The sequence below is a fragment of the Grus americana genome, chromosome 3 (genome assembly GCF_028858705.1).
Source record: "Grus americana isolate bGruAme1 chromosome 3, bGruAme1.mat, whole genome shotgun sequence".
NCBI classification, from domain to species: Eukaryota; Metazoa; Chordata; class Aves; order Gruiformes; family Gruidae; genus Grus; species Grus americana.
This window is the reverse complement of record NC_072854.1, coordinates 125,565,938-125,586,051: the sequence shown is the minus strand read 5'-3', so window position 1 is coordinate 125,586,051 and position 20,114 is coordinate 125,565,938. Positions and strand designations below refer to the sequence as shown.

Genomic DNA, 20,114 nt, shown 5'->3' with positions numbered 1-20,114 from the left:
ATTGAAGCGTACACTATAGCTTTCAGCAGATGTGCGGGTTGAAACTGCGGTTGTAATAATTTCTGGCCTGTGTGTAAACTATTTTAAAGGGATTTTTCATGGCTTTTTGTAGACTGGAGCTTTGAAAGGAGGAATTGCCTATTAAAGGTTTCTTAAAAGGGAAAGGAGAGAGAGCGCTGAATGTGCTCAGTGATAGCTGTGTGTTGTGTCCTTCAAATCTATGCAAATCTGCACCTTAGTGATTATTTAGTGACGCTTCAGCATGGTCACTGTACAGGAATTGTTTTTCCATGCATTGACACAAGTCTTCCCAGCAATTGTATTGCTGAGGGCAGTGGAGTTTAGCGTGACAGTTTAGGTTTAAATACGTATACCAGTTTGCATTAAATGGATTTGCTGATCGCATCCCCACTCTGAGTACTATCTAGACTTTGCATTTATTTTTTAAATTATGTATTTTCTGACTATCTCTTATTAGAGTGGCAGAGGTTATTCACTTTGCTTACAAAGAATACGTTCTTCCCAGTAAGTTAGATGAAGTCTCACTTCCCCCAAAAAACTGCCGTTCAGCCCACATAGAAAGAACATGGGCACAAAACACAGGGTTTGGTTGGTTTGGTTTTGTTTTGTTTTTTAAAGAGCTTAACAAATTATAGGAATATGAGTCTCGCTTGTAAGTGTCATGTCTGGTTGAGATGGTTAAACATAACTAAGTTAAGCTGAACTGTGAGTAAATTATGCTTGGTTTATATAACATGTTAATCTGAAAATTGTGAGAGAGCATCATCACACTGCTGTGGAGATTACACAGCTTTTTCAGTATACTTGTATATATTTATCTTTTAGAGGGATCAGCCTTCTTTTATTCCTGGTGGCCAGTTTTCCCCTCAAGCTCTGGGAAATCGATCTAGTCCTCAGGCAATCAGTAACCCTAGACAAGCCGCCTTTGAGATGAGAATGCACGACAGACAGAATTCTGTAAGTAGATGTTCAAAGGTATTTACACATAGAAGGGGAAATAATCGCATCCTGTGTTACTCTGGACACCCTTTTCTCTCCCCCATCAAGCTTTCTTGAAAAGCAGACACCAGACAATTTATTTTTCAGGCAAGTGGCTTTTAATAACTAATTTTTGTGAGACTACTTGAATAAAATAGTGTTCTTTTATTTTAATGTTTGGTATGATACTGCTTGTTACATAGTTCTGGGAGGGCAAGTGTGAGGTGAACGCATCTGAGTTGCGTACGGTAGCTCTTCCCCCAACCTTGTTTGGCACTTGTGGGTCAAACCTCGTGAGCAGAGGTTTGGGAAATTCCTCAGGAGGTTTGCGAGAGACACAGACCAAGTGCCTGAGCTGGAGGTCTTTTAATGTTTTAATATTGTCTTTGGAATTTGTATACGCACACAGACATAGATATCTGTGTTTTGGAAATTTGTGATTTGCATAGCTACGTGTTTGTCAGCTGCTTTCACTTTTGTCTGGGAAGAAGAGAAACTTGGGTGAAGTTTTTGGAAAGGTGTCAGAAAGTGAGGGAAGACTGGATATAAGTTCATTGCTCTGTTAGAATACTTAATTGTTAAATTTAAATAACAATTAATGACGAATATTTTCTTTCTGGGCATAAATCTTCATCCAAACAATGAACAAATTAAAGGTCCATTTCATCACAAAGATGTGTGTTCTGTCTCTTAAGTCTAAATAAATACAATATGCTGTTTCAAAGTATAATTTCTGCTCTTCTTCCCTTTTAATCTCAGAACTTTTGCACGTGGGTTAAGCCAATCAGTTCCTTTACGGAATGGGAGAAGTTTCTTTTAGACTCTGTAATACTAAAATAGGTAAATTGGAAAGGGGTTTAAAAGATCAGTTGTGAACAAACTTAGAGTATTTCTGCCAGGTCTGAATTACAAGCAGCATTTTTACAGTAGTCTGCATATACATTTTTTGCTGTTACTGTAAAATGAAGTTGTAACATAAGGGGTAGGACCAGGAAAACAGTTGTATTCAAAAACTGGAATGTGCATCAAAAATGGCATGTTTTATCAACTTATACTATCTTGTTTATTGCATCTTTTTCCTTCTCAAATACAATGAACTTTTTGCCTATATGTATCAATGCCTGCCTTTTAGTACAAAGATGGGTTCTTCCTTTCTTTTGCTACTTGACTTAATAGTTTAAGGGTTGTATAGCTTTTGCCTTGAGTTCTGGGGGAGCTGAAAATAATGCATGCGATTATCACAAAGCTGTTAATTTTAACTTGAATTTAAAATGCCTAATCAATCCTTCCCCCCCTCCCCTCTATTTATCTGTAATAATTCTGACCCTAGACAACTTCATCATCTCCAAATACCAGCCTGACTTCTGATGGCAGCCCATCCCTGGCAGGAGGAATTAAGCGAAAAGCTGAAGATAGTGACAGTGAACCTGAGCCAGAGGATAATATCAGGTGAAGCCGTTTTTTGTAGCACTTTGTTAGCAAATTGCTGAAATAGATGCAGTCTAATTAATGCCATTTAGCTTAGAGCAGCAGTGCCTTCAGATGCTTTTCTATGATCTTTTTATCCACCGGTAATTAATGTGGAGGCTTAGAATATTCAGTAAATTCCAGTGAGATGTGTAAGCTATAGCTGTTAAATCTAAGTATCTAGATTAGTATGCGTGCAGGTTTTCATCCTCCAAGCCACTACTCCCTTTGAGACCAAGCCCTAGATTGGCTAGACATGTACTGTTCAGCTTTGATTATGTGAGCTGAATGCCGCTGGTTTGCAGTTGAATTTTTGTGCTGTTTAACCCATAACATTCAGTTACGTCCACGTGCGCAGCATTATTCTGACCGTCGCGATATGTTTTCCTCCATCTTTGATTTGTAGCAGGCCCTGTTTTGTCTGTGACGAGTTTTTGAAATGTCTTGGGACGGCTGATCCCTAGATGATTAAGGGATGGGAATTTTATGGGAATTAACTGTCAGTGAATTACCAGTGAGTCCGCATTTATCGAAGGTTTAAATCAAGCTTTTGCCCTTTAAGTGAAGAGTGAAGGCCCTTATAATTTTTTGTTAAGGGTTCTGCATTGATAAATGCAACCAGTAGTTTGGGGGTTTTTTTCCTGTAGAGTCAAGGGACATAGGTGGACATGGGAAAACAATAAGGGTTACTTCATTGTGAAGAACTGATCACTAGTCCGGCACTGTTGTTGTGACATTTTTGTGACATCTAGCCCATCAGATCTTCCAATATCAGATTTTCTAGCTCTCATTGTTATTTTCTTTCCTGTATGTGCAGATCTGAATGATTTTGTGTTTGGTGGTTGGTTTTGTTGGTTTTTTTAAATCAAGCAGAATTTCTATCTAAAATCAGGATAAATTTGAATGTTGTTTTCCACTTGAATTTTGGCAGAGGTTTTAAAAGAAGTGTTAACAGTTTTATAGCAACTAGTGTGAATGAACCATGTTGATTTACAAGTAGCATTAGTTTTGTCAGGGTTGGTATTGTCAAGCAAAAGGATATGCTACATTTGCAGTTATCTAAGCTCTTTGGTAGCTCAGAATATTTACTCAAATCCTTTTCTGACAGGAAAATAATTTTATGCTTTTTATTGTAAGCAAAACCAACTGCATAAATGTACTAGATGGAACAAAGTTGTTTGCAAAAATCTATTTTGTCTTTAGGATGACTTTAAAACTAGAACAAATAGTTCTAGTCAGCTGGCAGATTGGTTTTTGTTATCTTACAGAAGAGGTTTTTGAAACTTAAGCAAGTGTCTAGCTGCCAGGGAGCTCCTAGGGTCAGATGCATACGGACTGCAGATGTTCTTGACTCTGTCCTTTCAGACTTTAGCACAAGTAGCTCTGTGCTTGCTCACCTGGCTTTCTTCAAGGCTTGACGACATCTCTTGGTTTCTCTACCTCCTCATCAGTTTGAATCATCTTTGAACTAGCTCAGGTCAGATTTTAAAAAGTGTCCCTGTACTGGGCAACCAACTTGAAACGGAAGCAAGGGAAGATCCTTTTTGCAAAATCAAAAGGGTATGCATTGTTGAAAAAAAAAAAAAAAAAAAAAAAGCAGAAATCAGTCTTTGCTCTGTCTTACAGGCTTCCCACGCTGTATTTATTGCACTATGAGATTCTGACAAGTCTGAGTTTGACCTCGCAGGTTCCTTGTGTGCTTTACATTCTGTATGTAACTTACATACAGCCTGTGTGGAAAGGGATCTTGCATGGTGATTTTCAGATGTGCCAATCAATGCCAAGTTTTGAATTGAGAATAAAATTCTGTTAAAAAAATTAATAATTATTATTAAAGGTTTACCTGATTTGACCAGTTTCTAAATCGGATTTGTAATTTGCTTTACTCTAGTTTGCTTGAATACTCTAGTTCATTACAGATGAACTGTGAGATGTGTGTATAAAATGCATGCACTGTGGTGAATAATAGCTTTAAATTACAAACAAAACCCAAACACAACAAACAGACAAAAACCAACCCAGATAGTTTTGTGATGGAGGACAGTTCTGAAGCGTAATATCGTGACTGAACCAAATGTTAAGTAGAGCTTAATCTTTCTGTTACTTAAGCTACTGTTTTAGATGGCAGTCTCTGAATTGAACTGGAATTCTCCCCAGGATTACATCCTGTCTGTTAGGACTAACAACTTTAAGCTTTATGTGCATACACGTAGCTCCTTGCTTGTGGCACAGCACTTCTCTCAAAACCGACATGTCACCTACTGAGTGACAGGGAACACAGCAGATGTCGTGAGCAGATAAAATGCCCAAGGAGAAAAGCTCTGGAGTCCGTAGGCAGCGATTCCTGCTGCTGCCCATGCCCACCACAGCTGTATTCTCCCTGTTTTTTCAGTTTTCGGAGGAGCCTATGGTCTGTGTTTACCATTGATCTTCACAGAATATTCTTGCTTGAGATGTGGCACAATATAGCGCACTATCCACTTGTTTCCTGACATTATACTTCCCAACTGAGGGCTTCAGATGTTTGTCAAAGATGAGCAAGTGGGTGTTTTCCCCTGCCCCATCCGTAGACAGACATAAGGGGGAGCTCTCTGAAGTGAGGATAAATAGTGTCTGAGGTGGCTGTTGGAGCCAAAACAGCAATCTCTGGCATGAAAGATTGAAAATCCCTCTGTAAGATGGAACGCATCTGATGGGAGTCAGCAAGCACGGGACTCCTGAGTTGCAGATAATTCTGCTGGTAATCATAGCTTGTCTGAACAGCAATAGAATATAGGAATCAACTGCTGCTGCTTATTATTATTTATTTGTTTACTTTTTATTTTGAGTTGCAGGGAAACTGTTACCACTTTTCTACTTGAGAGGGGTATTAACAATAGAGGAATGAACTTGATGTGGTGTGGTATTCCAGTAAGATAAAGATTTTTGGCCTAGGTAGATTAAACAAAATAAGGAAGGGGGAGAGTTCGTTCTCTTTCCGATGGTTGGAGGAGTTAAAGAACAAAGTTTAAGTGGCACTTTTGGTAGTAGATTCCTGATAAGAAAGGTGAAATTGCTGACTAGGAGCAATACTGTTTTGAAAAACCCTGACAGCCGCGGGCAGACGTTTGAAAATCTGCCCTGCTCCAAATGAGTACTTTGAAGGTGTATTTATTGGGATGGCAGCTTCAGAATTTCATCTGGATTTTCTGTGATGCCAACCATCAAATTTTATTTCCTTGCTGTTGAGTATCAGTTTTTATGCTTTCACTTAAATTGTATAAAACAGGAATTGAAGTAGCAAGTGCCTTTGGCTTATATTTTAATTCAGATATGTAAATGTGCCTATACTAACATTATTGACTTCTGTTTGTGTTGTTATGCAGGTTATGGGAAACTGGTTGGAAACAGCGCTACTATAAAAACAAATTTGATGTTGATGCATCTGATGAGAAATTTCGTCGTAAAGTTGTACAGTCCTATGTGGAAGGGCTCTGCTGGGTTCTCAGATACTATTACCAGGTACTTAAAAATTTCTTTGCTGAAACTTCAGTTTTCTTTTGTGTCTGCACTCTATTTCTTTTCAGGAAATAATAATTATCCACTGCTTATTTTTTGAAAAGCAGTGCTTTTTTTTTTTTTTTTTTTAGATATAAAACATGAGCATCTATTCTATTTGACGCTCAAGATTTGAATGCAGTTTTTGTTTCTCACATACAGTAATGGCGCTTATTAGTTTATTAAGGACTGATGCCTGTTTTTCCTTTGCAATACATAGCCATGCATAGGGAAATTGCAGATGACTAAATGAGTGAACAAAGGACAAAGCCTGTGAAATGCTAGTAAGAATTTGAAAGGAAGAGTTGTCAGTCTCCTCCATAGATTGTAATGATGTTCTATGCAGTGTATTCTGATTGAAGTAATCTGTATCTGATTTAAATCTTTTGATAATTGAGATGTCAGATTGGCAAGAGATTAGTTAGACATGTTGGGGTTTGTTGCACCGATGGTTAATAACTAGTTTCGTGCCCTGAAGACAAAGTAAGTTGTATTTCATGTGTGACCTGGGAACAGAATGTGCTCGAGCCGATGAAGTTCATCTGTCTCGGCAGGGCTTTGCAGCTTGAACGCGGTGCCATGTTGATAAAACTGCACGTTTTTCATTGGTGGCTCACACCTGTCCAACACAGGGCAATACCTCACATGCCTGCAAAACACCGTGCTCTTAGTTAGTTTATTTTAACGTGTGCTTTTCCCCCCCTCCTTGGAACAAAAAGGGAGCGTGTTTCTTTCCCTTGCACTATATAAACTAGTTGAGTTTGGGCTCTGACTTGCACGTTACGGAAATCGTAGAGTTTCAGGTTTGCAGGTCTGGTGCAGTTGATGTGCAGGAGAGTGCTGCGAAAGGCAGCCTGGCTCTTAAAGGAAACTGAAGGGCTCGGTAAAGGCCAAAACTGACATGATGTTTACAAGGTGACCAAAATATTTATACTCATTTGAAGATTGTAAAATTAAGTTTGTTTTATCCAAAGAAATGTGCACAGGGTGTGCGTTCATTGGCCGTGGCCTTGTGCAGACATCGTTGTGTCCTTTATAGCTATTCAAATTGGGGGCGCATTTCCGTCTGCTCTTTGGGACATTTGTGGCTTTAAATGTAGAGGTGCTGGAAGATGGGCATGTTCTGAACTTAAACCGGTATGGGCAAGGCCCTGTGCAGCACTCGTTAGTTTAGCTTGTAAAACCAATGTAGTTAATGAGATACATGTAGGTGACTCCTTGTCCTTCTGAGGTTGTAGACGTTCCAGCTGAAATTACTGATGCGTATAGAAGTGATAGATGATTACAGCTGCAAAGAAAATAAATCAGTGAGGTTGACAACAACTTCAGGCAGGACCCAAATGCTCTCGAGGAAATCGAGGAGTGCCAATAAGACCTCAAGGAACAGTGACTGTACAGAAAACGTTTTCTGTTTTAGTGATGTTCCAAAGGAAAACTTGATGGAAGTACACAAATGTTTAGGGCTTTGGTTTTGCTTCATCTTGCAATTACTCTAAAAGAAGGCAAGTCTCTCTCTAGACCTTATAAAAATTACATTGCAGACTTAAAATAGTGCAGAAATTGAATACTTGCACGTGCTGCTGTTTGTACTTCGTAACAGAGCCATGTGTAGGCAAGATAGTGTAACCTGCTGCACATGAATTGCTATGGAGCAGCAGTCAAATCACTTTCTGCCCATGTGGAAGTCAGATTAGGAATATGTTGGATTGGGGAATTTCAAAATTGAGGGTTTGGGGGGGGCAGAGTTAGGTTTGGGGTGTTGGGGTTTTTTTTCTTTTACCATAGTAAGAATTACTTCCGATAGCTATTGCTCACTGTCCATAAAACTTCTGACAGAATACATTATGTGCTTTTCTATTCTTATAAAAAGCTAATAATGCAGAGTGTGTTCCACTAGTGGGAACATCTGTTTGGAGAGAAAAGAAGAGAGGGGAAAAAAAAAAAACAAACCCAAAAAACAAACCAATCCACCTGGCTTTTGAAACAAACTGAAACCATCTGAAGAATTACATCTAATAATTACAGTCTCTGTAATTTTATACCAAAAATATCACTGGAGGAGCCTCATTGACATTTACTTATTTGGAATTGGAAGTCAAAATAGTAGGCTTTTGTATCAAGTGGAACTGCTAAGAAAAATAGCTGAGGAGGTGAAAACTTGACTTAGACCTTCTAGAGCCACATTTCCTTTACAAAGTGCATTGTGTTCTGACCTGTTTTGAGTTTATTTTCTCCTTTCTAAGGATTGTTTTGCCTTTTTCAAGTGAATGCACTTTATATTTCCCAACATTCAAGACAGAAGAATAAGAAGGGAAAAGCAAAATGTTACTCAAAGTGTGTGTTAGTGCTTGCACTGAATAGAAGAGTAACAGTTAAAACCAGAATACTTTTCAACCTGCAATGAATATTATTCACACTTATACTCTACAAGGTGTGAATCATATCAGGGTTCTCTGGTCCCCCTCCCGTGTTCCCAAGCTAGTGGTGGGATTTTGCATTGAAAAGCAGTAGTGCAAGCTGCGTGCTGCCAGAAAAACACCACTTCTGTTCCTATCGAGACCTCTGTAATGGCTTTCTGATTGGCACGATTCTGCCATTTATACAATTACAGAGAACTTGAGAACTCCTCCTCTCTGTTATCTGTGCGTATCTGCCCATTCGAGATGCGGAAGCAACTCTACACAAGTTGAAAATGTGTCCAGTTGTTACAGGCTCCTCAGCTGAGCCCCTGGGGGCTGGTTAACTGTATGGACAGACTCTGATTTCCTACTCTCTGCAAGAAACTTTTGTGCTCGGTTTTACTGGACTTTGTGCACGTGCTCGTGTGTTTTTTCTCGAGGGGGAGGAAAAAGGCATGAGGTACGTGACAGTGTCCTGAAGCTAAGGTTAAGATGCTGCTGTAAGGTCTTTTGTGTCGTTCTGGTGCTAGGTCCTGTCTCTTTGGCTGTCTCCCTTAGTGACTCAAACCTAGCACAGAGCAAGAGTACTTTGAAGGTGCCCGAGGTCTCCATTCACTGCCCACTGAACTCACTCGCTCTAGTCTGGCTATGAAAAGTTAAGTCCCAACCTGAAGTCCAGAGTACCTTTAGAGGCAAGAGCTCTTTCTTTTCTAATCCTGGGGACTCCTCTTTCTCCTGGTTGATGCTGGGCTGAATTTTGTCATCTTTAGTGGCTGGGCTACGTGATTTTTATTTTTGTTTTTGTTTACTTTTCTGACTTGCTTGATTTTGTTTCTCTGATTTTTTCCACCCCAGGGCTGTGCATCCTGGAACTGGTACTACCCTTTTCACTATGCTCCGTTTGCCTCAGACTTTGAGGGTATCGCAGACATGCCTTCAGATTTTGAGAAAGGCTCAAAACCGGTAGGGCGTCTTCATTTATTTATTTATGATTTAACAACTTGTTAGGAGCATCCTACATCTGCTTGTTTAATTTCAACAGTTTAAGCCTCTTGAACAACTTATGGGAGTATTTCCAGCTGCAAGTGGAAATTTTCTGCCACCAACGTGGAGGAAGCTCATGACAGATCCGGTAAGAATGGTTGTTGTATTCCTTTCCATAAGGTTACGCTGTCTTGCAGTTACATGAGCATGACTTGCTGCTGCTTACGTCAGACACAAAAATAATGGAGACTGGGGGGAACGTTTTTAGTAGATTGCAGAGATTCCTCAAAGATCTTTAAACATGATTCTTTGAATTTAGATATTTCCGTGAGAAAAATCATTCTCTGACATTTCTACACTTTTGTAAGATTTTTTACTTATAGAAACCTCGCAAAACTTAACTGGGGAGCAGATACCTGAATCCAGTTACCTGGAATTATTCTGTCCTGCTTAATTTCTTGTCTTGATGCTCTAAGTAATGGAAGTGCCTTACCACACTTCATGTTTAAATGGCACAACGTTTCTACGAGTCCAAATTCTTTGCATCCTCCTTGGCTTTGTGTTTGCTTACCCTCTGCAAAGTACAGTCCTACGTGGCATTATGAATCCATTTCATAATTGGCTTGAATGATTATTTTTTATTTTCTCGAATACAGGAATCAAGCATAATTGACTTCTACCCTGAAGATTTTGCTATTGATTTAAATGGGAAGAAGTACGCTTGGCAAGGTGAAATTTTAATTTTTTTTTTTTTGAGCTATAGTATACTGACCTCAGTCTTAAGAATCTATGTAAAAATAGGGAGAAAATGGAAAATTATCTTAGTGAGAACATGACACACCATGTCACACTGGTCACGTGTTACTTGGTGTGGGGAAGAAGTATTTTGCAGTAGGTATATTTTTGAAAAGAAATTTGTGTGAAGAACAAATTATGATTCAGTAACTGATTTAGGATTGGCAATTAGTAGTCATTCTAGATTAATCATTTTTCTATTTTTATCAGCCTTACTGTGTAATTGTCTTTTGTCTCCTTTGCATTTAATTAATGGATCTTGTTCTGTTCAATCAGTGGCTCATTAGGACCTTGTGAAAAATGCTTTGGGGAATATAGAAATATTTGGATGCATACAAAATTTGGCAGGAATTTAAAATTAATATTCTCTAAAGAAAGAAGAAGCTGCAGTAAATACTGTATCTGGTTTTTTCATTCTTTTTATCTGGTATTCAGCCAATAGCGTAACATCTCAATTATAGATATAAATAATTATTTGGGCACAAAATGAAACAGGTGAGATTCCACCTGAGCATAAAAAAAGCACATTTTTACTGTGAGGGTGGTCAGACACTGGAATGCAGTGCCCAGGGAGGTTGTGGAGCCTCCGTCCTTGGAGATACTCCAAGCCCAGCAGGACGTGGCCCTGGGCAACCTGCTTGGGGCCACCCGAGCAGCCCGTGACCACGCTTGGGCAGCGAGGGTGGACTAGCCCATCTCCAGAGGTTCCTGCTGACATCAGCCATTCGGTGATTCTTCCACCCAAGTCAGCTCACCTGGGTTTGGAAATAGCCACCGTCAGACACATGAGTATCTTACTTGGGAAGGCATTCCAAAATCAAAGCAAATATTCCCAGGGATTATGAGATGTGTTGCATAGCAGGCTTTCCCTCTGTGACTTGAAGCCCTTTCTTACCCCTAGTGCAGGTCTGGCAGCTTCCCTTAGTCCTTTTGTCCAGTTACCAAATCTACAGTCTAAAGCAGTCGTGTTTTAAGTAGCTCCCACATGCTTTCAGCAGCCTGTACTGTTACTTTTGACTCATTTAATGCTTAATTGCATTCTGTACTCTTTGTTCTGGATTAATATCTGGAATTCTCATGCTTAAAAGGCAGTTGTGAAACAAGAAATATTTTCCAATCTGGAAGTACAGACTTTGTCTGTTAAAAAGCATCTACTATACCTTGTCCTCTTCATGAAATGTTTGAAGATCTTCCTTTTAGAGATGTTTTTATGCTTCTGAAAGCTCAGCATTGATCCATTTTGCAATCTCCTGGGTTATGAACGCTTCTGGTTTTGGTGTCATTCCACTGGTGTGTTGTGAAGGTGAAAATAAATTGTTTCTTTTCCAGGGTAGGCTTATCCCTGTGTCCCTTCACGAGTAGTTATGTTCCAGGTGAAATTTGAACGTGGCTGAGGTCTGGTGCTGTGTTTGATAAATCAGTAGTCAGCCTGTGTGAAGATTATCCTCATAGTTCATGAGCAGGGACAGTGCAGGTGTCTTGTTTGGCGAGGCTGGCAAAGCAGGCTGTACAGCTCTGCTGCTCCTCGCGGTTCTACAGTAGGCTATGTGATGTTCTGATTCAGTTAAACTTCTGACGTTATTTAACACTTTAGTCGTGGCTTGTTCCAAACTGGTTTTGTTAGGAGAAGGTACGAGCTTCTGGTGTAATTACACTTAAGGTAAAGTTTTAGGTTGTCCCCTTTCCTTCAGCTCCAGGACAGTAGTATTTGTTTTACCACGTAAAGATTAAACTTCTGAAGCAAAAGTGTTTCAGGCAGACCAAATTTTAGATTGGGAATCCAAGCTTGTGGAAGCTCAAAGTCTGTGTGAACGTTGTACGTTAGAACAATGACAAATGTGTCTGAGATCTGCCTGCCAGTAGACCTGTGCAGGCACAAATAGGAAACTATGAGTATCGGTTTAGTAGAGAGCCTTTACTGTCACCTTGGTCAGAAAAAGCTCTAGTGTTCATGGTGAAGGAAAGAAAATAGAAAACTGAACTAATAAGTCCAGATTCCAACTGATAATAAGGGTGACAGAAGTAAATCTTTGAAGACTTTTCATAGTACATTTCGTAGTGCACTTTTGGATTTCGTAATAGAAGAAAACCTATACTGGAGCATACCAGGGAAGGTGATTCTCCAGCTTCATCCAATGTGATTGAGCGGGCTCCAAGATGTGCTGCTTAGTGAGGGATTTTGATCCTGAGAAGAGCCTCCATGTTATCTTGGAGTAAAATTAATAGCTGGTATGAATAGTCCTTGATGGATAGTATCAGTATTGCCTCGTCACTGAAGTTGGGGTGACTTCTGCCATTGTTGTCTCTTCATAAATTAATTTGAATAAAGTAGCATCGAGTTCTGTTGGAGGAGTACCTGTGCAAATGAGACAAATGATGAGTGTCTTACTGAGCTGCTCGTGTTCCTAAATGAGGAATGAGGGAGGTGTGGGTGGAGGTTACTGCTTCCCAGTGCCTCCCCAGGACTGGGGAGGAGGGATGCTTGGAGATGAGCTCACCTTTTCAGCCTGCACTACTGCTGAACTGTCTTTCTCTGAACAGCCTGCAGGGTCACAACCTCTGGAAATGTAGGGTTTTCTTTTCCGTGATTGATGCAGCAGTTGTGTCTTGGGTAAAGAATCTTTTGGAGCTTTCCATGCTAGAGTTGTCTTTTTTTCTTTTTTTTTTTTTCCCTCTTTTCCCCAACAAGTGTGAAAACCCAATGTTTTGGTTCTACTAGGTGTTGCATTATTGCCATTTGTGGATGAGCGACGCCTTAGAGCTGCCCTGGAAGAAGTCTACCCTGACCTCACTCCTGAAGAAAGTAAGAATTGTGGTATTTTGCTGCAATTGTGATGTATTCTCTGTGACTTGTTATATATTCTGTTTCACCCGAAATAAGCAAGGTATAATAGATGCTTGCTTGGATTGAATTACGGCAGGCCGTAGCCTCTTCTCCATGGATGGTGCTGGTAATTAGAATGGTCCTCAGTGGGCTTGTTTTTATAGCTTTCACTTACTTTTATTTTACTGAAGTGGACTTGCATGAGACTTAACCTGAAAATTAGATGGCAGCTTAATTATATGAAAAGCTTCTACCAGTGTACACTGTCAAAGTACTTGTTAGGTGAACATGTTGCAATTAAAAAAATAAACTCTGTTTCCAGGATCAGAGTTGATGGTAAAACTTGATAGGTGTGTTTGCTGTTCTCTGACCAGTAGGCTGGCTGTGTCCAGTTACGATACGTGAAGCTTCACGTGCGGTTTTTATGTACATGTTACTGTCTCCACTGTACAAAAATAATAGCTGGTTCCTGTAGGTAAAGCTGCTTGGGAGGTGCAGGCTTTTTTCTCAGCCTATCTGTGTCTTCAGCATTACTCTGTTTGAAATGGGAGATTCCTCCCATTGAGCACACGGTTCCCGTTGTTTTGCTGTCTGTCACTACCCTCGTGACCAGAGGCATCCTGTTCTGGGCAGGCACACTCCTTCCAGCAAGAAATGTTCAAAGCTTTCTCCTAAATCACAAGGAAGCTTTGCTTTTGTGGAGATGCGAACAGCACGGTGTGCTGGTCTGCTGCATTCCTTCCTTCCCTCGTTGCTCTGAGCCCTTATCCCATTCTCCACGTCTTTTCTAGGCAGAAGAAACAGCCTTGGTGGGGATGTTCTCTTTGTTGGAAAGCACCATCCGCTTTGTGACTTTATTGTAGAACAGTACAAGACCAAAAATACAGAGGTAGGTTGTACTTGTTCTTAGGGGTTGTGTAAATGGTGAGGGCGGAGGTCGAATAAAGTGCTTCAGCTGAAAAATGATTTTTTCCATAGCCAGTGGATATGCCCCCAGAGCTGTGCCATGGAATCCAGGGAAAGCTGACTCTGAATGAAAATGCCGTTCTTCCAGATCAGTGAGTATGGCTCCTGGTATGGGTCGTTCGGTGCTAAAGGACACTTCTTCAGTTATGGCTGCATTTAAATAAAAAGATCTCTGTGCCCACAAGGAGAAACCTAAAACTCCTGACAAGGTGGTGCATTTAGTTCTAAGGCTAAACGTGCTTTCCCCTAGGGTTTCTGTTAGGTGTGTATTATCAGCAGCGCATGTAAAAAAAAAAAAAAAAAACCAAAAAAAACCCCCAAGCAAGCAAAACTTTCATTCTGCAATCCTATTTTTTTTTTTTATTTCAGAACTAGGCTTTTAAAGCAGTGTCAGAGATCTTTAAAGAGCTGTGTGTGTTTAATTGCTGATGAATCTCTCATTTCATCTATGAAAGCCTGATTTGTATGTATTTAGTAATGTTTGAACTTTAATAGGGGCCTATGTAATAAAAGTAGTAGTGATCAGTGGCCTTATTCAGTAAGGTCATGTTGTTTTGGCGTCTTTGCTTTTGTACGAATGTTAATTTAATGCAGTCTGATGTAACTTCCAATAGTGCATGTTGTTTAAAAAAAACAAACCAACAACTCTGCTTTTTATATGCTAATCTTAATTGCATTAAAAAAAATTCCAGATTGATAGATATATTTTGCCATTTTCCATTTAGGCTATAGGGCTAAATTCGGGACTGTTACCAGCTATGCGTACAAAAAATGCGAATGTTTTTTGTTTTCTAGATAATGCATTTAGTTTGAGAAATTATCAGAGTAATCTTCGCATTGTAGGATATGCATTCGCTTATCTAACTTTGCTTAGAGGCATAAGCAGGTGTTCAGTATCTCATTTGCATTAAGTGCACAAACACTCCGATTTTGTTGGACAGATAATGTATCCTAGGTCACACTCACTAATATACATTTCTCTATTCTTGTCATGGCTTGTGAAGAATATGAGCAAGTAGGAGCTATTCTTGGAGGGAATAGCAATGCAGGAAAAAGAAAACTCTGCTGGTATTGTCTTCCCCAGATAGGGTGTGAGAAATGGGTGGTTTTTTACCCAGAGGAGTAGTTTGCTAGGAATTCTGTGAAGATGAGCAGGCATTTATATTGCCACTACAAAATGAGTCACAAATAAGGTTTGTGTCTTCATGGTGTCTGTCTCTGGCCTTCTTCTGCCCTCTCAGAACCTCTCGGCTTGTTTCAATCAAATCCCAACAGTACGGGGAGCTTTCCAAGGGGCAGAATAGCACCAAGGTTTGTAAACAGGCTGCTGGGAAGTGTGTGAACACGCTGTTAGACACTAGAGAATCCACACAAAAGTAACGGCATTAAGAAATAAGGATTCAGTAATGCCATTGCTTACAGAAGTGTTTGATTTAGGGGAAAGGCAGGATAATTTTGAAATCCCTTTTATGTGTCGCAGGCTTAGTTGACAGAGGAGCAGGAGTGGCAGCAAGACAGAAAGTGAAGCAAATGGTGAGAAATGTGCTACGTGACATTTTGACAGAGGTTTTTCTCTTTACCAGGACAGTGGAGTCTCCTGTTCCAATGCTGCGTGATCTTGCACAAAACTCTGCAGTCAGGTAAGGAAGCGCCGGGGTTTGATGCAGTGGCGTACAAAATGCAGCAATCTAAACTCATTTTATTCTGGTGCTTTGTAGTGTTAAATTTGCAACAGAATCCATCCCTTAATAAAATTGAAGCTTTTACTTTAAGTGTTTCTGGGTTTCTGTGAGAACTGAATCCAAGATGTTGTGTTGTAACGCCGTGGGCTCAAGTTAGGGTGGGTAAGCAGAGTGCATGTCGCGGCGTGCCCTGCAGGGATGTCCAAAACAGTGGTTCCTCAGTGCCTCAAACCCGATGTGTTCCACCCCTTCAGAAACACCTCGTCTTCCCTGCTGTGGCTTTTCTGCCTGCCTTCTCTTGGGGACTTCTGGGTCTTTGGCAAGCAAAGAGCAACACCTACAGAACTTTATAGTCTGTATCGAGCCTTTTAAAGAAAACCCAATGTTCATGAGAGTAAGCTTCCAAGACAGAATTGGGTATTGATTGGAAGCCCTCCAGCTCTTGGGTTTTCTCTCTAGGAATTTAATCCATTTTTATTCCTAGCAATTCCCAGAGGGTGCCTGAGAATATGAGCTTCATGTCTTTAAGAAGTGAAGGAGTAATACTAACTTTGCCTGAATGTGATGTTTGGGAGAATAAGAAGAAACTTCATAACGAATAAAAAACAATGCAGAGTTTCCAAGAGTAGATCTTGTGGTCACAGAAGGTTTTAATTACTCTTGCACTTGACAGCAAATTTCTGTAGATCTAGTGTGTTGTATGTTCTCGCTTAATTTGGCACAACGTAATAGGTATGTAATGCTTGAGCCTGTAACCTTTCACTTGAGCCACGTAAGATACTTGAGACACTGAAAATCACTTGTCATCTGTCTGTGTAGTTTTTTCCTCCAAGGAGGCATAACTCGCTTCAACTAGAACTGCTATCCCCAGGCTGCAGTTGTGGCTTGTCAGGATAGTGTAGAAAGGATGTTCTGAAATGGGGATTTAGTTACTTTGAGTGATGAGTTAAAGGTAGGTTTTGGCTTTCTGTCTGCTGCTGTCAGGTTTACGTTGGTTTACGCTTCTGTCCATTTCTCTATTGCAAGGGTTTTTCTTCCTGTCTCTGGAGATAGTATGAGCAGTCATGATTCTGCTCTTCAGTTCTTGTGACTTTGGCTGGATTTCCAAGGGATCATTATTCTCTTTCCTTCGAGTCTCATTCATTCTCTGCTGAAAACCAGATGTATTTCAGCCGGAAGAGTGAGATTATTCTCTCACAGCTTAGTTGTTTGCTTTTATCTTTCTTGGCATCTCAAGCAGTTTTTTCTATCAACTGGTAGGTAGTGAGAGAACAGGAAGCAGGTTGGTGCCATGTACTTCAAACATGTCCCTGGTGGGACCTACCTGAGACCTGGATACTTACACCAGGAGATTGGAATTGCTAGGAGTGCGGATGAATTTTCCTAGAGCAAACCCAAACTGCTACATAACTACCAGCGGAAATTAAGCTTTCGGCCGCTTTTTGCTCTATTACTATTTAGTTTGTCTAATACTAGACAGCTCAAAATGCAGGGTCTGCAAGATGTTGCTGAAAATAGGTGTATATCCCTCCACGGGAACTGCAAGCAACTGCAAATCTGCCTTTCAGGATGAAAACTCCCTGGCCCAGGAAATCCCACTTCTAAGTTTTGCATGCTTTTGACTAGACTGCATAGCAAGCTGATATCCTTCCTGTGGCAGCCTTTGAACTGAAGTACAATCGGTGCTTTGACTAGAGGATTTGTACTCAAGGGTCTGCAGAAGATACTTTCATTACCATACATAGGACTGTTTTCTAGACATTAAACTTTCTTTTTGGACTGGCTGTTGATACAGGGGAGGAAAAAGGTCACCCTGTGGAAAATAACTGAGACGTCCAAGTCCAATATAGTCAGTATATCTGTGCGCAAGAAATGCGCTTTGCAGTTTTAGTTGCGGGTTCTTGAATCTTATCTTTTCTGTTGTGTACGTCACTGTTAATAAAGTAGCAGTTACTTTTTAATCTTGCTTGTCTTAGTTATCAAGTAAACCTAATCCTCAAATACTTTCTCCTAGTATCTCTTTCAAAGATCCACAATTTGATGAAGACTTTGTTTTCAAGGCTATAGTGTTACCTGGTGCAAAGTAAGTATAAGTTGTCAGTTTTTTTTCAAATAGTTCCATTTTCTTCTATTAACGTGAGTATTTGCTCTGAGAAGTATTTATGGAACTATTTTTAATATTAAGGAAACCTGCTCCAGTTCTGAAGCCAGGAGACTGGGAAAAAACCAACAATGATGGCAGGCCGTGGAGACCACAGCTGGGTTTTAACCGAGACAGAAAACCAGTCCATTTGGACCAGTCAGCATTTAGAACTTTGGGGTAAGGCTGGTGCCATTCTTACTGACTGCCTTGCTGAGATGACTATGCTCACTTGTGGCTTTTTTAATAAAAAAACAAAAAACCAAAGGGGGTGAGGATGGACTGCCAGAGATCAGGTGCTAGTGTTCCATGATGGAGGCTTTGACATGTGATATTTAAATTCAGTATCGATGAAAACTGTCTATTACTATAATTTTGCAGTAATGCTGTGCATTCTTCTTGATTTGGGGGGAGGTTCTACTAAATATTTCTAACTGGCTTACCCATTGTTTTTTTCATCTTGTTTGGCAATTACTTGCTTGAAGTACAGAAGGTACAGCGAGAATGCTGCACATAAGGGATAATTGAGACTATTATGAAGACAGAAATGTCTTTTATGCTTTTAAAAGTGAAGAAATTTTAAAAACCCTTGTACGAAGCATGTGTTACAGCATACAATCCGTTTGAATGTCACTTTCCAAAGCATTGCCACAGTCTATTTTTATTAGTTCTCCAAAAGTCCAAGTGACTTTCTCAGGTGCTGCAGTGTAGTATGAGAATGCTCCTGAGCGCAGGAGGAGAGAACGGGCTGGGGTTATGTATTACAGGTAAAATGAAATGTTTTTCCTTACTGGGGAGGGCAAGGAGCCATATGTTTGTCAGACCCAGAAAAGAGAATATTTTAAAGGAGGTTGTATTTCCAGCAAGTAAAAGTAAACTCTCTGAGCAACTGAACACGAGTGTCTCTAGGAAGAGAAAATACTTTCTTCTTCATCTTATGGCTCTGGAGTAGCTGGAAGAAGAAAAAGCAACACCCTTCCTTCTGTTCGTGTGTTGGAAAGCATAACTGTTCCAGCGCTGCACTTGTGAACCATCTTCTTCCATGTCATAGTTATTAAAAAAAAAAGTATAGCTGTGTTATTGATCACATAAGATGTCTCATTAACTTGCTGTCCAGGGTGGCAGACACAAGCATCACGGTCTTCATGCAAATGTAGTTCTGCACAGGAATAATAGCAAAGGCCTGGCAAACATTGATACACTAATTTTTGCAGATCCTGCATTTCTATCAACTCTTACTTCTTGGGAAATGTGACGGCAGTTCAGTTTTACTGGACGCTTCCACAGCTTGCAGGAAATCAATGTTTTTCTGCTTGTCGTGGCTTGCTATAGAAACTTCAGAATTTTTGCTGGGACCAGCTCACAAAGGCACTGCTGTGGTGGTGGTGTGCCTGGGACCCTGATCTGCGAGCACATCGCTGTGTCGTGTTTGTGCACGTCTCCACTGACACGCTGGGAGAGCTGGGGCACTCGGTGGGCTGGGTAGCAGCTGTGCTCATAAAAACATCCTGTTCCTTTTCCTTTCCATTTCTTACGTGTAACAGCCACACGATGCCGAGGGAAAGAGGGATGCCAGGAATGTATGCCAACGCAGTACCTCTGGGAACTTACGGGAGCCCATACACCAGGCCGCTTCTGAGTGGGCAGCAGCAGATTCCTAAACTGTTGTCAAGTAAGTGGGTTCTGCTTTCTACATTTCAGAGTTTGAAAAATATTTCTGTTTCCTTTCGGTCTATTGCACTATTACAATTAAGTGCATTCGGGCATCCGTCTCCATTAACCTTGTGTTGCTCTTCTCTGTTGCTCTTCCTTTATGGAATTGCTGCAATGAAATGTACTAAAATGTAATTATGTGCCTGTAAGTGGGATCCTATTTTGAGTACTGTGCCCAGTATTCCAATGCAATACAAAAAATAGCACTTTGGCGACTAAGGGTTCCTAGTGTCTGTTATCCGCAACATATTCAGTATGTGGGTGAATCTCAACATTAGCATCAGGAGGCTTGGTAGAAGCTCGGTGCTTTGTGTCTGGAGAGAACAACATGAGGAGGGTGCTGGCCACAGAAAATAACTAATGAGAAATTGTGGGACTGACAGAAGAGCTGTGGTTGGTGCCAAGATGCCAGACTGAACCAAAATTGCTAATTCAGTCCAATATTGGCTTCTCCTGCCTGCAGTAGGTGTTGCAACTTCTGGCAAAGGGGTGGTGGGAGATGGTCGGGAGGTCGGTGAACAAGTGGGTCACTGGAAGTGGTAAGATAAATCCTGTGTGACCCAAAGGGGAATGCTTCATCAGAAAGGAATTGCTTGTGCGAAGGGCGC

The 20,114-nt window shown here is 40.5% G+C and overlaps 1 protein-coding gene across 1 annotated transcript in view; it reads left to right on the top strand.

Moving 5' to 3' along the window:
- XRN2 (5'-3' exoribonuclease 2) overlaps positions 1-20,114 on the top strand; it is a 49,082-nt gene that overhangs the window by 12,406 nt on the left and 16,562 nt on the right. Inside the window, exons 15-27 of the mRNA XM_054820992.1 lie at positions 847-978; positions 2,330-2,448; positions 5,832-5,967; positions 9,258-9,365; positions 9,445-9,534; positions 10,043-10,115; positions 12,901-12,984; positions 13,797-13,894; positions 13,984-14,063; positions 15,555-15,611; positions 17,668-17,736; positions 17,839-17,973; positions 19,338-19,465. Coding sequence (XP_054676967.1) covers positions 847-978; positions 2,330-2,448; positions 5,832-5,967; positions 9,258-9,365; positions 9,445-9,534; positions 10,043-10,115; positions 12,901-12,984; positions 13,797-13,894; positions 13,984-14,063; positions 15,555-15,611; positions 17,668-17,736; positions 17,839-17,973; positions 19,338-19,465 — 1,309 coding nt within the window. The remainder of the gene's footprint in view (positions 1-846; positions 979-2,329; positions 2,449-5,831; positions 5,968-9,257; positions 9,366-9,444; positions 9,535-10,042; positions 10,116-12,900; positions 12,985-13,796; positions 13,895-13,983; positions 14,064-15,554; positions 15,612-17,667; positions 17,737-17,838; positions 17,974-19,337; positions 19,466-20,114) is intronic.